Consider the following 17,359-nt stretch of genomic DNA (forward strand, 5'->3'; position numbering starts at 1 on the left):
ATGAGAGCTGGTAGAGGGAGTCTAATAATGCTCAACATGTTTTGCAGTATAAACTTAAGGAATTGGAGGATCATCTCTTTGCTGTGGCTCTGGTTCTCTCCCCGTGCTAGTGTCTGAGACTGCCTAAGAGCTGGGCGGATTTACATCTTTCCTGCTGGCGCTTTAGGGATAGTACTGTGTATTCGCACCCTTAAGTGGGGTACACACTAGTAGAAAATCTGCCGAAAAATTACCGTTCGAGGTAAAACCGTACGATTTTCGGCTAGTGTGTACACAACTTTCAACAGCCGATGCCGACATTTTCAATGAAAGAAAACGGAGGGACAAACACCAAAATTTTTATCGTCCGTCCCCAGACGACCAACTTTCGTTTAATGTGTATGCAGTACGTCCGCGAAAAATCGGATACAAAAGACTGCGCATGATCTGAAGTTGCTGACGCCCCGGAAGTCTCGGAACAAATGTCCCAAAAAAAAAAAAAATCGGAAAAGAGAAATTTTGTGAACATTTATGCACTGTCAACTAAAAACGGTTATGAACGCTGAGCAAGAGAGATGAAAAATCGGAGGATATTTTGTCCGATTTCCATCAAGTGTGTACGGGCCTTTAGTCTAGGAGTCTGTACAATCAGAACAGACCTGGCAGGATGATGTCACCCTCCAGAAAGGGAGGACTGGTGTTGGCATTTCCAGTCAGTGTGCATTGGTATAGGGGTCCACTAGGTTGTGGGGGCCACACCGGCGAGGTTCATATTGGAGTAGGATTTGGTGGTGGAAATCTGTTGCAAGCATATATATATATTTCTTTTCTTTGTTCACTGTCCTGGGGTTTCATAATGTATTCATTGTTAATTATCACTATAAGGCAGGTAATAATATGTGTAATTGCAGGTCATGGTTTGTTTATAAATTGCTAGATTTATTCCTGATGGGGTGACCTTAATACAACTTCATTCGTCTAGGAAAGATGAAGATTGTGTTGTGCTAGTCATCTGCCAACCCATTTCCTAATTAAATGATTTTTAAATGTCTTAGGTGGGTTTTTTGATAATTGCTAATATTTTCCTCCACTTAGCTAGTCATTTGTTATTATTATTATTATTATTATTATTGAATTGCTCCCCTTCTGTTGTGGTTTAGTGGCCTGTTACTTATGTGCTCCAATGCTTACCCCATGAGTGTTTTTTACAGATGATTTTAGTAAATGATGTGTTGTTTTTAAATAATCTTGATGTCATTTATTTGTATTTGACATGAATAAAAGGTGTTCATATATTGAGTATAACTTCTGTATATACTGTATTCATTTGGATATCTAATTCTACAACTCCTCCATCCTCCAGAAATGGATGTGGCAAAACATGCTGAGGGTTGTTGGATTGCCCCTACCAGCTCTCATTTTGATATCTGTAACAAAGGTCTATTGTTACCTTTAATGACCTGTGTCATCACAGAATGAGACAATTACATGATTTAATGTGGACAGATCTATACATTTTTGAACAGCTGAAATGAAGTGTATATTTTTAGACATTGTATTAATGTTTTACTTATACTTGTAATCCTTAGGTACCAAGAAAGTCCTTTCTTTTTTATTTTGTCCTTCTTTTCAATAGGTAAGAAGTTTTAAAAGACCTCTTTAACAGTTCACTAGCGGTAGGTATGCCAACCTAAGAAGGTTACATATATATCTTCCTCTGTGCCTAGTCTGCCCGTTTCTGCGTTTCAAAGGTACAGAAGAACCTAGTGCTCCCCACACTGTTCTGGTACTGTCGAAAGATTTATTCCGTTCTAGATTCCCCTAAAATAAATATTGACTGGTATCAGTATAGCAGGGCTCCTGCACACTTGTGGTTAATTATGGTATGTGGATATGCAAGCCTGTGCACTTGGTTCATCATAATCTGCTTTAGGGAAGAGGATGATACTTTTTGCAAAAAAAAACAAAAAACAAAATAGACTTAGGTCTGAAAAAAGAGATCATGAATTATTCCCATACATTGGAACACAAAGGATACATTTGCTCATCTCTAGCAAAAGCAAAAATATACATACAACTGAGTACATGATGAGTTTCTGGGTCTGGACAAATATCATAATAATATAATCCCTCACCTTATTACCCACTGTCCTTAGTAAGGTTGAGAAAGACATTTAAAATCAGACAGAAAAGACAGCAAATTAGAAAACAACTTTATAAAAGTTCAGTTCTAGTCATACTATTTTCATGTTATTCCATTTTCCATGCATTTGGGTGTTTTATGACATTTTCTGCTAGTAACTATGCTGCTCGTGTATAGATCTACATATCAGTGGACCATTGAGAACACGGGGTAATATATTTAAATAATGATTAAAATAATTTTTAATTATAATAAAAAAAAATGTATCTTTATAACCATCCTTATTTACGGGGGAAAGCAAATGCTTCCTGTGTGATTGTTTACAAGAAAAATAAAAACTAAATTCCTTACTTACCTAAAACTACGGTCACATGATGCACCAATTCTGTGTTTACTCTCTTCTTTGCAGGAGTCAGGGTTCTTCATTGTGTGTCCATGTCATGGACACTTTCTATTGGCTGTCCTGCGGTGAAATCCCCTCAAGAGAAGTCTGCAGTTGTGACATCAATGTAAGGGCATCAGCACATTCACTACTCTGGAAAAGTGGTCCCCCACAACCAGAAATTGTACTGGTGAGGAACTCAGCCTACTTAGGAAACTATATCTCTCTTCAAAAGGTAAAAAAAGTAAGGCTTACCTATAGGTACTGTAAATATCTCCTAAACATGTACCGTTTAGGAGATATTTACCTTACATGCAGTCAGTGACATCACTGGCGCATGCACGATCCCGGAAGACGGGCGACTGAACATGTCGCCCGTCATATAGCTAGGCGGGCGGCACGGCGGGGGCTCGTTCTAAGGTAAGTATTTCATAATGAGCTAGTATGCGATGTTTCTCTTTCAGGTTGAAAAAAAAAAAACCTCTTTAAAGGAAAGGTGTAATAAACGTGTACTAAAAAATAGGGAGGTTGCCTTTGCTAACATGCTTTTATAAATGCTAGCTGCTAGTCTCTAGTTCAAATAGGTTATGAGCCGTTTCTCCAGAACAAGCATGAAGATCTGAAAACTTAGAGGGAAGTTAAAGCTTCTGTTTAGGACACAATCTACTTATAAATAACTCCTAACTTCCTCAGGACAGGTTTCTTTAAAAATAAATAATTAATCAAAGATTGTGAAACTAACTGCACTCAATTCATATTAAACACATATTTAGCTTTTTAAAGTTTGATTTTTTTTTTTTTTTTTAAACCACACAGTATATTTTTAAAAAGAAAGACGTCATATGTCACATAGTCCAACAGACCCCTGATGTCTTCATAAAAAGAACCTGTCACCTGCACAATGCTATCAAATAAAGGGCTTATTAGCCCCATTGTGATAGCAATACATTGCAAAAAACATTGCAAGATAAATAAAATAAAAAAATGAAAAGCATCCCATCTCCCCACATACACACATATGTAAGTGACTGAAAATCAATGCATAGAGTGGGCACATGCAGTTTTCAGCCTTGACATATTTGGTATCTACTGTATTTTCTTGACACCAGGTCATCTTTTTTTTTTGCACAACAAAATGGGTATTACATTGTGTTTGTGTGCACTAAAATTCATTTTAGTGTATTTTTCCTGAAAGTATAGTATGACACAAATATTAATTATCACAATGTCTGCTGCCTCCGTTTTTATGATTTGCATATACTCCAGAATGTTATGAAGAAAGATCAGATGAATTAGAAAGTCATTCTTTACAATGAAAATTAACTTAATCCCATAAAAAAACATTTCCATTGCATTTGTGAAGAAGGATTTAGGGCACCCTAGAAAGTACAGCAAGTGTCAGGATTGTCTCCTACAGTTGATTCAGCTACGTGATTGGGGCACCACCAGTGCAGAGCTTGCTCAGAAATGGCAGCAGGCAGGTGTAAGTGCTCCTGCACGCACAGTGAGGGGAAAACTTTTGGAGGATGGCCTGGTGTCAAGAAGGGCAGCAAAGAAGCCATTCTCTCCAGGAAAAACATCAGGGACAGGCTGATATTCTGAAAAAAGTACAGGGATTGGATTGCTGAGTACTGGGGTAAAGTCATTTTCTCTGATGAATCCCCTTTGCGATTGATTGGGGCATCCGGAAAAAACCTTGTCCGGAAAAGAAAAGGTGAGCGCTGCCATCAGTCCTGTGTCATGCTAAAAGGAAAGCATCCTGAGACCATTCATGTGTGGGGTTGCTTCTCAGCCAAAGGAGTGGGCTCACTCACTCACTCACACAGCCACAAATAAAGAATTGTACAAAAACCTCAGAAAAACCTCTGAAAACCAACTTCTCCCAACAATTCAAGAACAGTTTGGAGATGAACAATGTCTTTTCCAGCATGATGGAGCACCCTACCATAAGGGAAAAGTGATAACTAAGTGGCTTGGGGAACAAAACATTCAAATTTTGGGTCCATGGCCTGGAAAATCCCACTATCTCATTGAGAACTTGTGGTCAATCCTCAAGAGGCGGGTGAACAAAAAACCCCCCACAAATTCTAACAAATTTCAAGCATTGAGTATGCAAGAATGGGCTGCCATAAATCAGGATGTGGCCCAGAAGTTGATTGACAGCATGCCAGCGCAAAGTGCAGAGGTCTAGAAAAAGAAGGGTCAACACTTCAAATATTGACTATATGCATAAACTTAATGTAATTGTCAATAAAAGCCTTTGACACTTATGAAATGCTTATAATTATACTTCAGTATACCATGGTAACTACTGACAAAAATACCTAAAAACACAGAAGCAGCAGACTTTGTAAAAATTGATATTTGTGCCATTCCCGAAGCTTTTGGCCACAGCTGTATCATGTTCTAGGGCTTTAAATAAATGTAGAGCCAAAAATGCTAATGTAAATGTGTGAAAAATAAAAAACAAAAATTGAGGGGAAGTGACTAAAACAGAAGGCGGTCCTGAATTATTCATCAGTGTGATAATTGGGGGGCAAAAACAAAAGTTATATAAACATGTCTTAACAGTAAACTACATACCATTGGTTTTTCAGTTTTCACTGATTTTACATGGAGGCATTCTTCATGCTTTGAGGTAGTGTTACTGAGGTCCTTGTGCTCTCCATGTGTACCTTGAACTGAATGGCCTGGCGATCGAGATTGTGAATGATTCCCTGGCTCTCTTGGTGGAGGAGGTCTTGGATGAATGTCACCACGCTGTTTCTTAGTGACATGAGCCTCGGGACCATGCACAGTCTTTACATGTTTCCTCAAAGAGCTGGGATCTGTATATCTTTTAGTGCAGCCAGGAATTTTACATACATACGGTTTCTGTAAAAGGAAGAAAAAAAACACCATGATACAGACAAAAGAAGAATGTTAACTACCTAAAGTTAAATTTCTTGAAATTATAATCAGAGCTATCATAACCCGTATTTATGGTGTAACATTTAACATGTTACTATGCAGCTCCACCCGCACAACTGCATCATTCATTCACAGGAATCTGTGAATGAAGAAACTATAAGACCTGTCTTCCAGTGCGGCAGACAGTTGTAGTTTAGACATGTCAAGAGTTTTTTCTCCCTGAAAGCTCCTCTCCAAAACGCACCTGTGATGGGTGTTTTTTAGCTTGTAAACTCTCCCTTACAAATATGCTTGTAAATGCCCAAATGTGCATGGACACATAGGCTAACATAGATTTGCTTCTACAGGCTGAAAGAAAAAATGCTAAATGCCCATATAGGCAGCATTTTTTATGCCCAGTGTGCATGAGGCCTAAAGGTGAACTTAGCCTTTCAGTAAAATTATTCAAGCTGGTACTTGCCTTTAAAGTGTTTTACTTTTGGTTTTGTATAGAAAAATCCAATAGTTAAAACTTCTGTCTCTGTTTATTGCAGTGAATTAAATTATGGAGAAATTCCCTCACCTCCTGTCCTAGTAATGAAGGTCATCACTGAGACAGTAAGTGAGTGGAAACTAGCCCAGCAGTAAGAATTATTTTTAGTTAGAATAGTATGGCAAATACTTGGAAACTCCAATGTACCAAAAAACAAAATAAAAAAATTTGGACTGGCTGTTCCCATGACAAAAAAAAAAAAAAAAAAAAACCTGATCATAATGGTAACTGTTTTATCATGCACATACTAGCATTCATCTTCAATCAAAGATTTTTTGCTATAGCTCCTAAAAATAATTTTGATATATGACATATACTTTAATCAAAGTATGTCAATAAACTTTTTAAAAAACATATCATTAGTTAAAACCTTTTCTTTTTTAGTGCAACAAGGAGATTCATTATTTGGAACAGTTAGAGTCATCCTCTTTTGTCCTAAAATCTCTAGAGCATAGACCCTTATTCATTAATAGAGTAAAGCATTTTAATTTTCAAAGTGATAGTTTTTTACTTATCCTAGTAAATAAGGTGAAACAATAATTCAGTTTGCAAGGAAAACTCAATCATGTGCAGGGAAAATAAATGAAACAGGGTTTTTGCTCATGCATGATTGAATGAATTTAGCAAAGCTTTACCTTCTTTACTATGTTAAATTAATTTTATCTAAGGCTAGGTTCAAATTAGAACACGGTGCAGGAAACATGTGTTGCATGCCTGTTTCCCCCACCATGTTCAAAACACACTACATTTGCAATCTGAAGCTAGTGTCAGTGTTAAGTTAACAACACCCCAAACACAGGTCACAAATGCAGTGCCCTTGCCTGCACCGGATCACATGCTACAAAAGTACCATATAATCCTGTTGCATTGTGTTTCCAAAAGTAGTGCATGCACAACTTTTGGTGTGACGTACTGCGATCTGAGCCCATGTAAAATGAATTGGTTCAAATTGCACTGCACTGAATCACCTTTGAATTGCACAAGAATGTGCAGTGTGTTCCTCTGTGATTCATAGTGTGAGCCGGGGCAAAAGCAGGCTATCTATAAAGCAATCACTGACAGATATCTATGCTGATTTCCTATACCAATGGAAATGTGTTATGACAAGCATGGAAGTTAAAAAAATTATGAAAAAGCTGTGATAACCAACAAAAACCTAAAAAAAAAAAAAAAAAAAAACCCTAAAAAAAAAATACATATATATATATATATATCATATATATATACATATATATATATATATATATATATATATATATATATATATATATACCTTTAGGAATACTACTGCTACTAAAAAGAATGAACAATCCATTTAAAAAAGTAACTCCTCGAAGCTGGAAAAGGATCACATCACAAATTTTTATTGGAAATCAATCATTTATGTTTACCTCATTGGAATGAGTCCGGTTTTGGTGCTTGGCTCTGTCAGAAGCGTTAGAGAAAGCCTTGTTGCAGCCTTCATGCTCACAGACATAAGGTTTCTCTCCAGTGTGAGATCTCAAGTGGGTTTTCAAGTTTTCTAATCTGGAGTAAGCCTTCGAACAGCCTTCAAACTGAATAAAAGAAGAAAGATGGAAACAGGATTATCTATAAAAATAAAATGACAAAACTTTAGGCTAAACTACAGGCTAGTAGATAAATACACAGGAGATTTTTCACCTGCACATGATTTGCAATTCTGTCCAGTCAGTTTTAATATTTACACAACCCTGGCAGACAGCAAAGCTAGGTTTTTAGCCTTATTTATTCTAATGCAGTTTGGAGTCACTGGAGGAAGATCAGGTTTAGGTGAGTATTAGGGGGGCTGCTACACACAGGAGGCTTTTTATCTTAATGCATATAATGCATTAAGATAAAAACACTTCTGAATTTACAACCACTTTAAGCAATAAAGCCTAAATACCTTTTTGCCCCAGCCTGTGACTGAACAGTAAGGGAACAGCAGCTGCATGTTTTTTTTTTCTAGGCACATGTGCCTCAAGTAGAGACTGATTGGCTCAGTATTGGCCACTCCTTTCTCAGTCTGAGTGTTTCTGTGAAAGGGATTACAAGAGGCTGATATCAACACACATTCAGGTAACTTACATTCACTACATGTATACTCACATACCAGTAAGTGTATGGCTATTTCAGAAGGAATTTCAGACAAAAGGTACAATTTCAGGGTACTGCTTAGGTACAATAAAATGTTTGTATGTTCCCTATAACCTAGCAATTATTTGGAGAACAAACAAAACTGCACATAACAACACATTTTGAAAGAGGGAACTAATTTATTATCTAGTAATGAATGAAACATCACATGTGCTTACTGTGCATTTGTGTGGCTTCTCTCCTGTGTGTCTTCTCATGTGGACCACCAGCATGTACTGAGCTTTAAATGGCTTTTGCTCTCTTGAACAGTCCAGCCAGCGACATACAAACTCCTTCTTTTCACCATGTATGTGATCATTGTTTATATGCTGCAAAAAAATAGAAGAAGGCAAACATGATGAGAGTCTTTACAGTACAAAAAAGATCACAATTCTTACATGTAATCAATGTTATTAAATTAACAGGTCTGATTTACAAAAAAAATGGTATTATCCAAATCTAAGAAGGAAACTCAAGTTTGGGTGAAAATTGCACATCCTACAAAATCAGCTCCTTATGGTGGCTTGGCCTAATAAATACAAGTGATACAAAAAGATTTTAGCATTGCTAGCAGTAATTGGGCAGTGCAGAGGTGAACAAAAGAGAAGGTGAGGGAGTTCTGTCCATCTACCGTTACTGTTAGAATTAATCCTTGTTCAGATTTATTTATCGAATAAATAGAAGATTAGTGCCTTAGGGTTGTTAGTGCCAAAATAGACTCTTCTGAATGAGTACAAATGCAGCCTATTATTACAGCAGGTTATTGTCACATGTTAACTTTTACCTAGAAAAAGAAGTTGCATTGACTGGTGCCTTGAAAATCTTTTGTGCAATGCTGACTAGAAAACATCTTGTGCTACTCCCAAAAATCACTAAACAGGAAATGCTAATAAACAAATTGTCTGTTCTGATACATGAAAACATGCATTGGGAGGTCCAGTAAAAGATTTTTCTTACTTTAAGCACCCAATGATTTGGTGTTTTTTTTTTTTTTTTCATAGACATTGCACTGCTCAGAACTGGATGTTTGAGCCATACTAACTAACACATTAACTTGATTCATTAAAAAGATAACTCTTTTTAGTAAACCCAACACTATTTTTACAACCCAATTTTATATGACAAAGAACTGACTTAAAAATGATTGCCATTAATTCACTAATTGGCTCTTTCAATATGTAAGCAAAGAACATCTCCCTATATGCCTGTGTGACTGCATAATTTAACATTTAAACAAAACACCTAACAGTGTAACTATATAAATAATGTGAAAACCTGAAAGCAGAGTTAAGGTAGGAAAGCCATAGGGACTACTCTCAGGAGTTATTGCAGTTGTAGTTATTCCTGTGAAATAGCAGCACACAGACCCACTTTATTTATAAGGGAGAAATCAGTCAAAGAGCAATTAGAGTCGATGACATTTGTGGAAAAGCCTAAAGGGACTATTGGTAGCTTTTTTTTTTTTTTTTTTTTTTAAGCAGACACATTCAAAGCTAAACAATACAGAAACAAGGCTGTCTGAAACAATTACACATGAGGAACAAAGTGAGAAAGCAGAGCAGACATTTTTTTTTCAGAAAACATCATATTTATATATATTATAACCATTCATCATAGCATGTTCTGTCCTGAGAACCAAATGTCCGACATGTTTGCTCTGGACAAATCAATAAATACAGAACAGAAAAGGGACATGTAAACATTTGCAGCTTTGAGAACTCATGACTCATACTGTAGTAGTAACAATTCTTTCTTGATACCTCTAGATGGCACAACATACAAAATAGTTCCACTACTAAGTTGGAATTCCCTACCTTCAATTGTAAATACTCGTGACCTATATCATCCAAGATTATTATGTTATAATCACGATGAACTCATTTGGCCTTCTCTAGCACTGATTGTAAAGTGAAGTACAGTCCAGGTGAAGTAATTTTAACTGTATTAAAATGTAATTGGTATTAGCTACATAAATATTTTGTACGGTAGAAACAAAAATAAGTCCATTGACTTTATCTTGAAATTGTAATTTTATTTTTGCTACATATTAAAATCAATGTTGTGTAACCAAAGGAAAGAAAACAGCAACATTTTTAGTTTGTTCAAAGTAAAAGTAAGTTACCTTAGGCAAATGCTTTAGTGCTGTAAAAATAAAAATGTCAATACATGGAATCAAAATTCTGAAAGACAGTCAGGACATACAATGCAGACAGTTACTGTTTATTCAGGAGCCAGTTCAAAGCTGTTCAGCTTATAAAATCCTCTGCAGCAATGGCTGTTTCTTGTGCCTGTCTAAACTTTAAAAATGCTAAAAGTGATATTTGTTCAAAATTTAAGCAATTGATTTTACTGCAGTAGCTAGTTCCTAAGCGAATCGTGATGCTTTAAGCTGTCTCTGCAATACAATAAAGACTTCAAAGTTAAAACTTCTTTTAAACTTTGACCTACAGGTAAGCTTATAATAAGACGTATCTGTAGGTACCTTGGGAAGCACCTAAATCTGTGCTGTTTAGTACATATTGTCATTGGATCAGGCCGATGACATCAGTGGTGTATTCACAGCACACTGAGTGTGTTATAATCGCAGAGTGTGCTTTGCTGTGATGGTGACTCTGACTTGCATGCATGGGAGTGATGTCAGCGCCACCCGGCCATTTAAGCGGCCAGGGGGCATAAATCTGGAAATAAGATCGGACACAGATAGGAGTGTCAGCAGTGGTGACAATGCAGAACTAGAGGGCTTCATTTCACAGGTAAATCTGTCATAGTGTGCTAATATGCGGTGCATACTAGCACGTTATAGCATCCAACACCTAGGGACCATAAAAAAAAAAAAAAAAAACACGATGCAGAGTAATGCTGGCCATACACTATACGAAAAATCGCTCAAACTCATTTTCGAAAAAAACTAACACTTGGCCATGAGAGCAAACGATCGTGCCATCATGTAATGACCGATAATCTGTTCAATGGACATAAATTAATCCGTTTTTTGTTTGTTTTTTCACATATACCTAGTGCAAACAGTATAGACGACAAACACATTAACCTTTCAATTTATCGTTCGTTCGGCACAAAAGACTGCTAAAAATGTTCAAAAGTAGGAAGGCTCCTATATACATGCTTTGACTTGTTTTTTAAACTATGATGGGCATAGCTTGCTTTAATAATTATATGGTTGTGACTAAAGAAAAAGAGGCATCAGAAAAGTAAAGACTTTAAAAAAAATAATTATACACACGTGTGTTAACACTGCCCTGAAATAAAAAGTACATGTATAATTGTCAATAACTATGGTATTGATTGCACAGGCAGTTCCAGATTATATTCTATCCTAAACAGAGATAAGCTGGTGTCACAATGTGAATGCTAAATGAAAAAGGAATCTTCTAAGGCCCTGGTGCCCGACTTGCAGCCTGGGGTTGCATGTGGAGCTTTGGCACTTTTTTGTGTGTCCTTCAGAGCCCCTGCATATAGCAGTCTGAATTTTATTTACCTAGGTGCTTGCTCAGGCCACTGAATGAAATATTTTCTATACTTCTGGTAGTAAGACAATTTGTTTTTTTTTCTTTTACACTATCTTACCAATCTTACTTTTTATGTACTGACTATTCCTTTTCTCTTGTTTTCTCATGTTATTTTTATGATATTATGTTGTATATAATGTATGTAGCTGAGAGAAATATCAAATAAGGCACAAAAAAATGTTTTAACCACTTCAATATAGAGCACATTCACCCTCTTCCTGCCAAGACCAATTTTCACAATTTGAATGACAATTGTGCGGTCACGCTACACTGCTCACAAAATAATTTTTTATCATATCTTGAGACAGATAGAGCGTTTTCCTTTGGTGGTATTTAATCAACACTGGGGTTTTTATTTTTTGCTAAACAAATGAAAAAATAATAAACATTTAAAAAAAAAAAAACACTGTTTTTCTTTGTTTCTATTGTAAAATTTTGCAAAAAAGTAATTTTTCGACTTCACTGATGTGCACTGATGAGGCTACACTGATGGGCACTGATAGCTTGCACTGATGAGGCTGCAATAATGAAGAGGCACTAATGGGCACTGATAGGTGGCACTAATATAGAGCACTGATATTCATCACTGATGAGTACTGATATGCAGTGCTGATGGGCACTGATATGCTGCAATGGGATAGTGCCCTGATTATCAGTATACTGTAAATGCTGTCACCAAAGGAAAGCCAGTTATCGGCTTTCCTTTCCTCAGACACTGACAGCCCTGAGGAAAGGAAATGCTAATAACCAGCATTTGTTTACATGTGATCAGCTGTAATTGGACACAGCTGATCACATGGTAAAGCCTACGTCTACGGCTCTTTACCAAGATTGATTTTGCATTGTGTCCGAGGGACACAGTGCACCACCAATCACCAGGCTGTACACCCCCTGGGCGCGCAGCAAGAATGGGAGGACGTCATAGGACGTCCTCCTAGAAAAAGAGCGACCCCGCTCTACCGTCATTTTACAATATGGCGGGTGGAAAGCAGTTAAAGGGCTGTAAGGAGCACAAATGTTAACATATTGATTCCTAAAGGGTCTGTAATAGCAGTGATTTTGCTGAAGCATGTCCCCAGTCTCTAAAAACTCCTATAGCATGTTCGCAGTCTCTGGCCATCTCTTGTAAAATGCTGTAGTCTCCTGTTGCATGTTTCCAGTGTCTTAGAACTCTGTAGCATTACACTCAATGAGTATTATATACAGCCCTTTAGGGATGTCAGGGGTCGCACTTGAGGCACTGTATATCAATAAAGGTGACCCCAACTGTTTTGCGGTATGACATCGGTATCTGTGTTTTCGTCATTTAGGATGTGATTAGTTCTTGTGACTAAGGTATTGTGATGCCACACTGCATACAATGCTCTGCTTCCCTCTCTCATGGTGGTCTTCTCTGGACTCACTCTCCCAGACCCAGCGGACAGAAGGGACATGGAGTCAGAATCCTTATTTTCCCACAAAGCACATTTCAGGTTCTTTACTCACCCCCTTCTCTGTCCCTCTCCTCATTTTAGGCACACTCTTCTTTGTCTATTTTCTCCAGTTTGAGAATTTCTGTGATCTACTGGCCTCTTTGAACAGTGCCAACCTTCCTTGATGACCTCTCTGCCTGGATACCCTACTTTCTCTCTTTGGAAATTCCCACAACCCTTCTCAGTGATTTCAACATCCCTGTTAATATGAACACTTCTGCTTTTTTTAAAGTTCTCAGTCTAACTACCTCTTTTGACCTAAATTCACTAAACCCAATTGATACATGCTTCTACTGACTTTGATAGCAACACCCTTGACCTTGTTTTCTCTTACCTAAGCACTCCATGCAACTTCTCCAACAATCCTTTTCTTTTTCTCTCATGACTACTGTACCTTATTCGTTTCATTCTCCCTCCCTTCCACCTCCTCTCCCTCCAGCCGCCTAAGGCTACATTCACACCAGCGATTAAGGCCCGTGTGAATTGTAGTGGCAGTTCTTAATACAATTCGTGATGAGATCATTTAACTCTACTACTATTGTTAAACTTTTTTCTAATGCCCACCTGCCCCCTGGACCCTGTTCCCTTGCCCCAAAATTCAGCGAGCCATTGCACAGGAACCTCCTAAAGTAATGATCCCCAGTAAGAACTGAATAGAACAGAAAAAAAGTTATATCGAACAATCAGGTTCAACCCACAAAATAGAAATGTAAGTCACATGGAACACAAATTAATTGATTTGATATGAAACCTTGTTCCTCATGTCATATCTTAAAATGAACCTATTAGAAAAAGTTAAAGAAGTATTGTTACATATTTCTATCACAATATGTTTCTTTTTTTTTCTTTTTTAGAATCTAACATCAAAGCAGCAAGAAAACATACATTGCAATCAAATCAGAGCAGAACAAGAAGCATCTGTGAATTTGTCCGATTTTGTGGGGGCTCCATTCACAATACCTGAGTGTCAACCATCCCTGAATCCCTGAGATAAAACTGATCTGTGTTAACAGAGTAGTTTATACTTTAGCCCTCATTTCACAGTATAGCTAGGTTTTCTTTTTTATCCACTGGGTTTGCAGCTGCCCATACATAACAGTCAATAGGTTAAACATGCTCAGTTTGTATGTTCAACGGAGAGTCCGAGAATTCCCAAAAGAGAAGAAAATCCCTGGCTCCTGTACAAAGAAAACACTGTACTTTGCTCCAAGGAGCTTTTTGTGGCAATTTAAATGTACAGAGACAGACACAATATCCTGCAGAAGCAAAATCTACCTTATAACATTCCTGACCTCAAGAAGAAGATATGACCCCTGGAGGAACAGGGGGTACAGTATCTTCTCAGACAAATGCACTGTCATCCTTAAAGCAAGTGAGTGATGCTTTTAATCCCCTTCTTGTTGAAGTACATACAGTTTGATGTATGTGATATGGATATGTTATATTTGAATTGCTTTAAATCAAATAAAACACCTGTATTAATACAGTAATCTTTGCAATGCATTGTTTATATTTTACTGTTAATAAAGTGCTCATGTCATGATGATGTTGAAATACTGTAAGTTGTAGGGATGGATATATATATCATAAACAAATCTAAAACTAGCAGTTATCCACTTCATGTACCTTACACAAGTATTATATACATGTATAAAAATCAGGAAAGAAAAAGTAGAGCTGTTTCCCACAGCAACTAATCAGTTTATGCTTTCAATTCTAACTCTAACAGAATAATAGTTTCGGATGTTAATGGTTGCCGTGTGCAGTTGCTATCTGATCTCTACCTGTGAGCAAAAAATAACTTGAGTTTAAGAAACACATCCATTATACAAGCTTACCAATACCAAATATATGAACCATTTTGTGTGAACTTTCCTTATACACTGTTTGATTCTGCTGTTATGTAGTAGTGTAACTGCCCTTAACTTCAAAAGCAAACTAAGGGACACAGTTAACATTTTTTCAAAGCAATACAGAGGTTAATACCAGACTAAACCTATGGCTTAGATGTACTTGCTTTCACAGCAGTGTTGCTGCTGGGACTCTCTTATAAGCTCTGTCAACACTGTTCTGAAAGCCAACTACAGTGTGATACTGTTTCAGCCTGTGCTCTGCTTCAAGAAATGGAATCCAGCATGAAGCTAGTTAAGGAGGTGGTATTTATGATGTGACAGCTATCCCCTGGGATCTATACTTTACTGGCTTATGCAGTCTCTCTGGACAACGCAATGTTATAAGTTGCCTCTACTTTCTGTCCCAAAAATCTGTGGCCTTTTTTAAACACTATCAAAGAATATAAATTAATCACATTGAGAAAACAAGTGATATCATAAAAGGTTGTTTAAAAAAACACGTTAGAACATAGATTCTTAGCCCCTAGATGCCAACAGTATGGAAATATGTAGCCTCTCAAGGGGTGGACCTTGACGCTGATCGGCCGCACCCCTTGAGAGGCCGAGGACATGCGCCCTATGTGCTTCCGACACAGTTATCAGCTACTTGTGATTGGGAGCTTTCCAATCATGTGATCGCCATGACAGCCAATCACAGCGGTCACGATCATAAACCCAGCCTCCTTGCATCTGAAACCTCTTAAAGGGCCATTATGGGCAAAGGGGTATTTTGAAGTTCATGCACAACTATTAGGTCCTCTAGATGTGCCATTTGCCAAAATTTTCTTTTAGACTAAAATACAATAGCTGTTATCATTACACAGTTTCTAAAACACTGTTAAGTTTAATAGTAAAGTGTATTTTTATTTACATTCGCCCCAACTGCATCCCCCTCTCCTAGATACCTGTTTCTACCTTCCTCAGATCAGCGGACAGATACATTAATCTCTTGGAGCCTGGCAATGAGGTCAGAAGTGTCTATACTGGAACTGCTTCTTCCCCAGCCACTGCACCCATCAGACTATCATGCAAATGGCCTGGGGTGTTTTGTAGTGTGGTGGGTAGAGCCTGAAGGGGAAGAGAGAAACTAGTTCCTCCATCCAGATGTTGACTGACAGCACATGGCAGTGGGCAGATCCATAGCCGCTATTTATTACAACAACAGCTTTTGTGTTCTCCCACTGCCACACGCTATCAATCAAAAATAAAGCAGACCTAGTGACTAGAGTATTTTCCCAAGAAAGGGTGCTACCATATGTGGGTAACTATATTAACCCTATCCCTGGCCTCTTTGTGTACATTTACATTTATCTGTATGCCAGCTCAGAACTGGTTTTAATTACCTCCAGTTTCTAAAATCTGCAAAATGACAGTAACTCTTTAAGAATCTCTCACTGCCACAGCAATAGGTTTCTAAAGTGGCGGTAGTTAAAACTACCTGAAATGTATGTATTGTTACTGAAACTGTCACAAATGCTTGCTGGAATTAGGAGCAGGTAGTCCTAAAGTTACCCACTGCCACAAAAGTGTAGTTAGACCTTTACTGAAGAGAGTGGAGAATAGCTGTGCTGAGAAAATTTCATTAATGTGACAGCTTCCTGCAAAGGGCTCTATCCTTGCTGGCTGGGAGATTCCCCAGATGAAAGCTAAATGTATACAAAGAGACCAGGGATAGTGGTGCTGCCATTACCCAAATATAGTAATGTCCATATCCGGGAAATTAATTACGTCACTAGGTTGGTGTAACCTGATGGGGAGCTGACAGCGCATAGCAGTGAGTGGATAGGAAAACTACTATTGATCTGAGTAGCAGCTATGTTTCCTCACTCTACTGTGTGCTGCCAATTAACAGCAATGTAGGCATGACTAGGCAGATGAGCCTCTCAGTTCTCCAATAGTTTCTAACCACTGGACTACAAAATTCCCAAACACCAAAGGAAAACAAGGGCGCCAAGTCACAGGGATGAATGTATAACAAAGCAATTTAATTATATCAACTTACATGTGGATAAAACAAGATCAGCCTATGTGGTACTGTATCACTGTAGTAACACATGCATGTACCTTTATTGAGATACCACTACTGGGCAGGGTCCCAGGACATGCGATGGGAAGCTTTTAGATTAGTGATGTATAGGTGGGGGGTTCCCCTTTAATGGTGATATTAATATTGTCCCATTTCCATTTTTATCTTTATTTTATTTTTACATTCACAATATTTGGTGCTTTAATCCTGCTTTGTGGTTTAAGGCATCTTACAATATGAGGGTCCCATTTTTCTCCCCTTTTCTTAGACTCCTTTGCTGGTCTCTCACTTTTTAATATATACAGAGATCGGTTCTGGTTATGGCTGGACCTATCAAATCATTTAATCAGTTCCTTCGCT

The 17,359-nt window shown here is 37.6% G+C and overlaps 1 protein-coding gene across 1 annotated transcript in view; it reads right to left on the bottom strand.

Moving 5' to 3' along the window:
* GLI3 (GLI family zinc finger 3) overlaps positions 1–17,359 on the bottom strand; it is a 287,150-nt gene that overhangs the window by 10,947 nt on the left and 258,844 nt on the right. The window contains exons 10-12 of the mRNA XM_082258596.1: positions 8,262–8,411; positions 7,338–7,502; positions 5,088–5,378 (exon numbers count right to left, since the gene is read on the bottom strand). Of these exons, the coding sequence (XP_082114722.1) occupies positions 5,088–5,378; positions 7,338–7,502; positions 8,262–8,411 (606 nt within the window). The remainder of the gene's footprint in view (positions 1–5,087; positions 5,379–7,337; positions 7,503–8,261; positions 8,412–17,359) is intronic.

Source organism: Pelophylax lessonae (genome assembly GCF_965119305.1).
Source record: "Pelophylax lessonae genome assembly, chromosome: 5".
Classification (NCBI taxonomy): domain Eukaryota; kingdom Metazoa; phylum Chordata; class Amphibia; order Anura; family Ranidae; genus Pelophylax; species Pelophylax lessonae.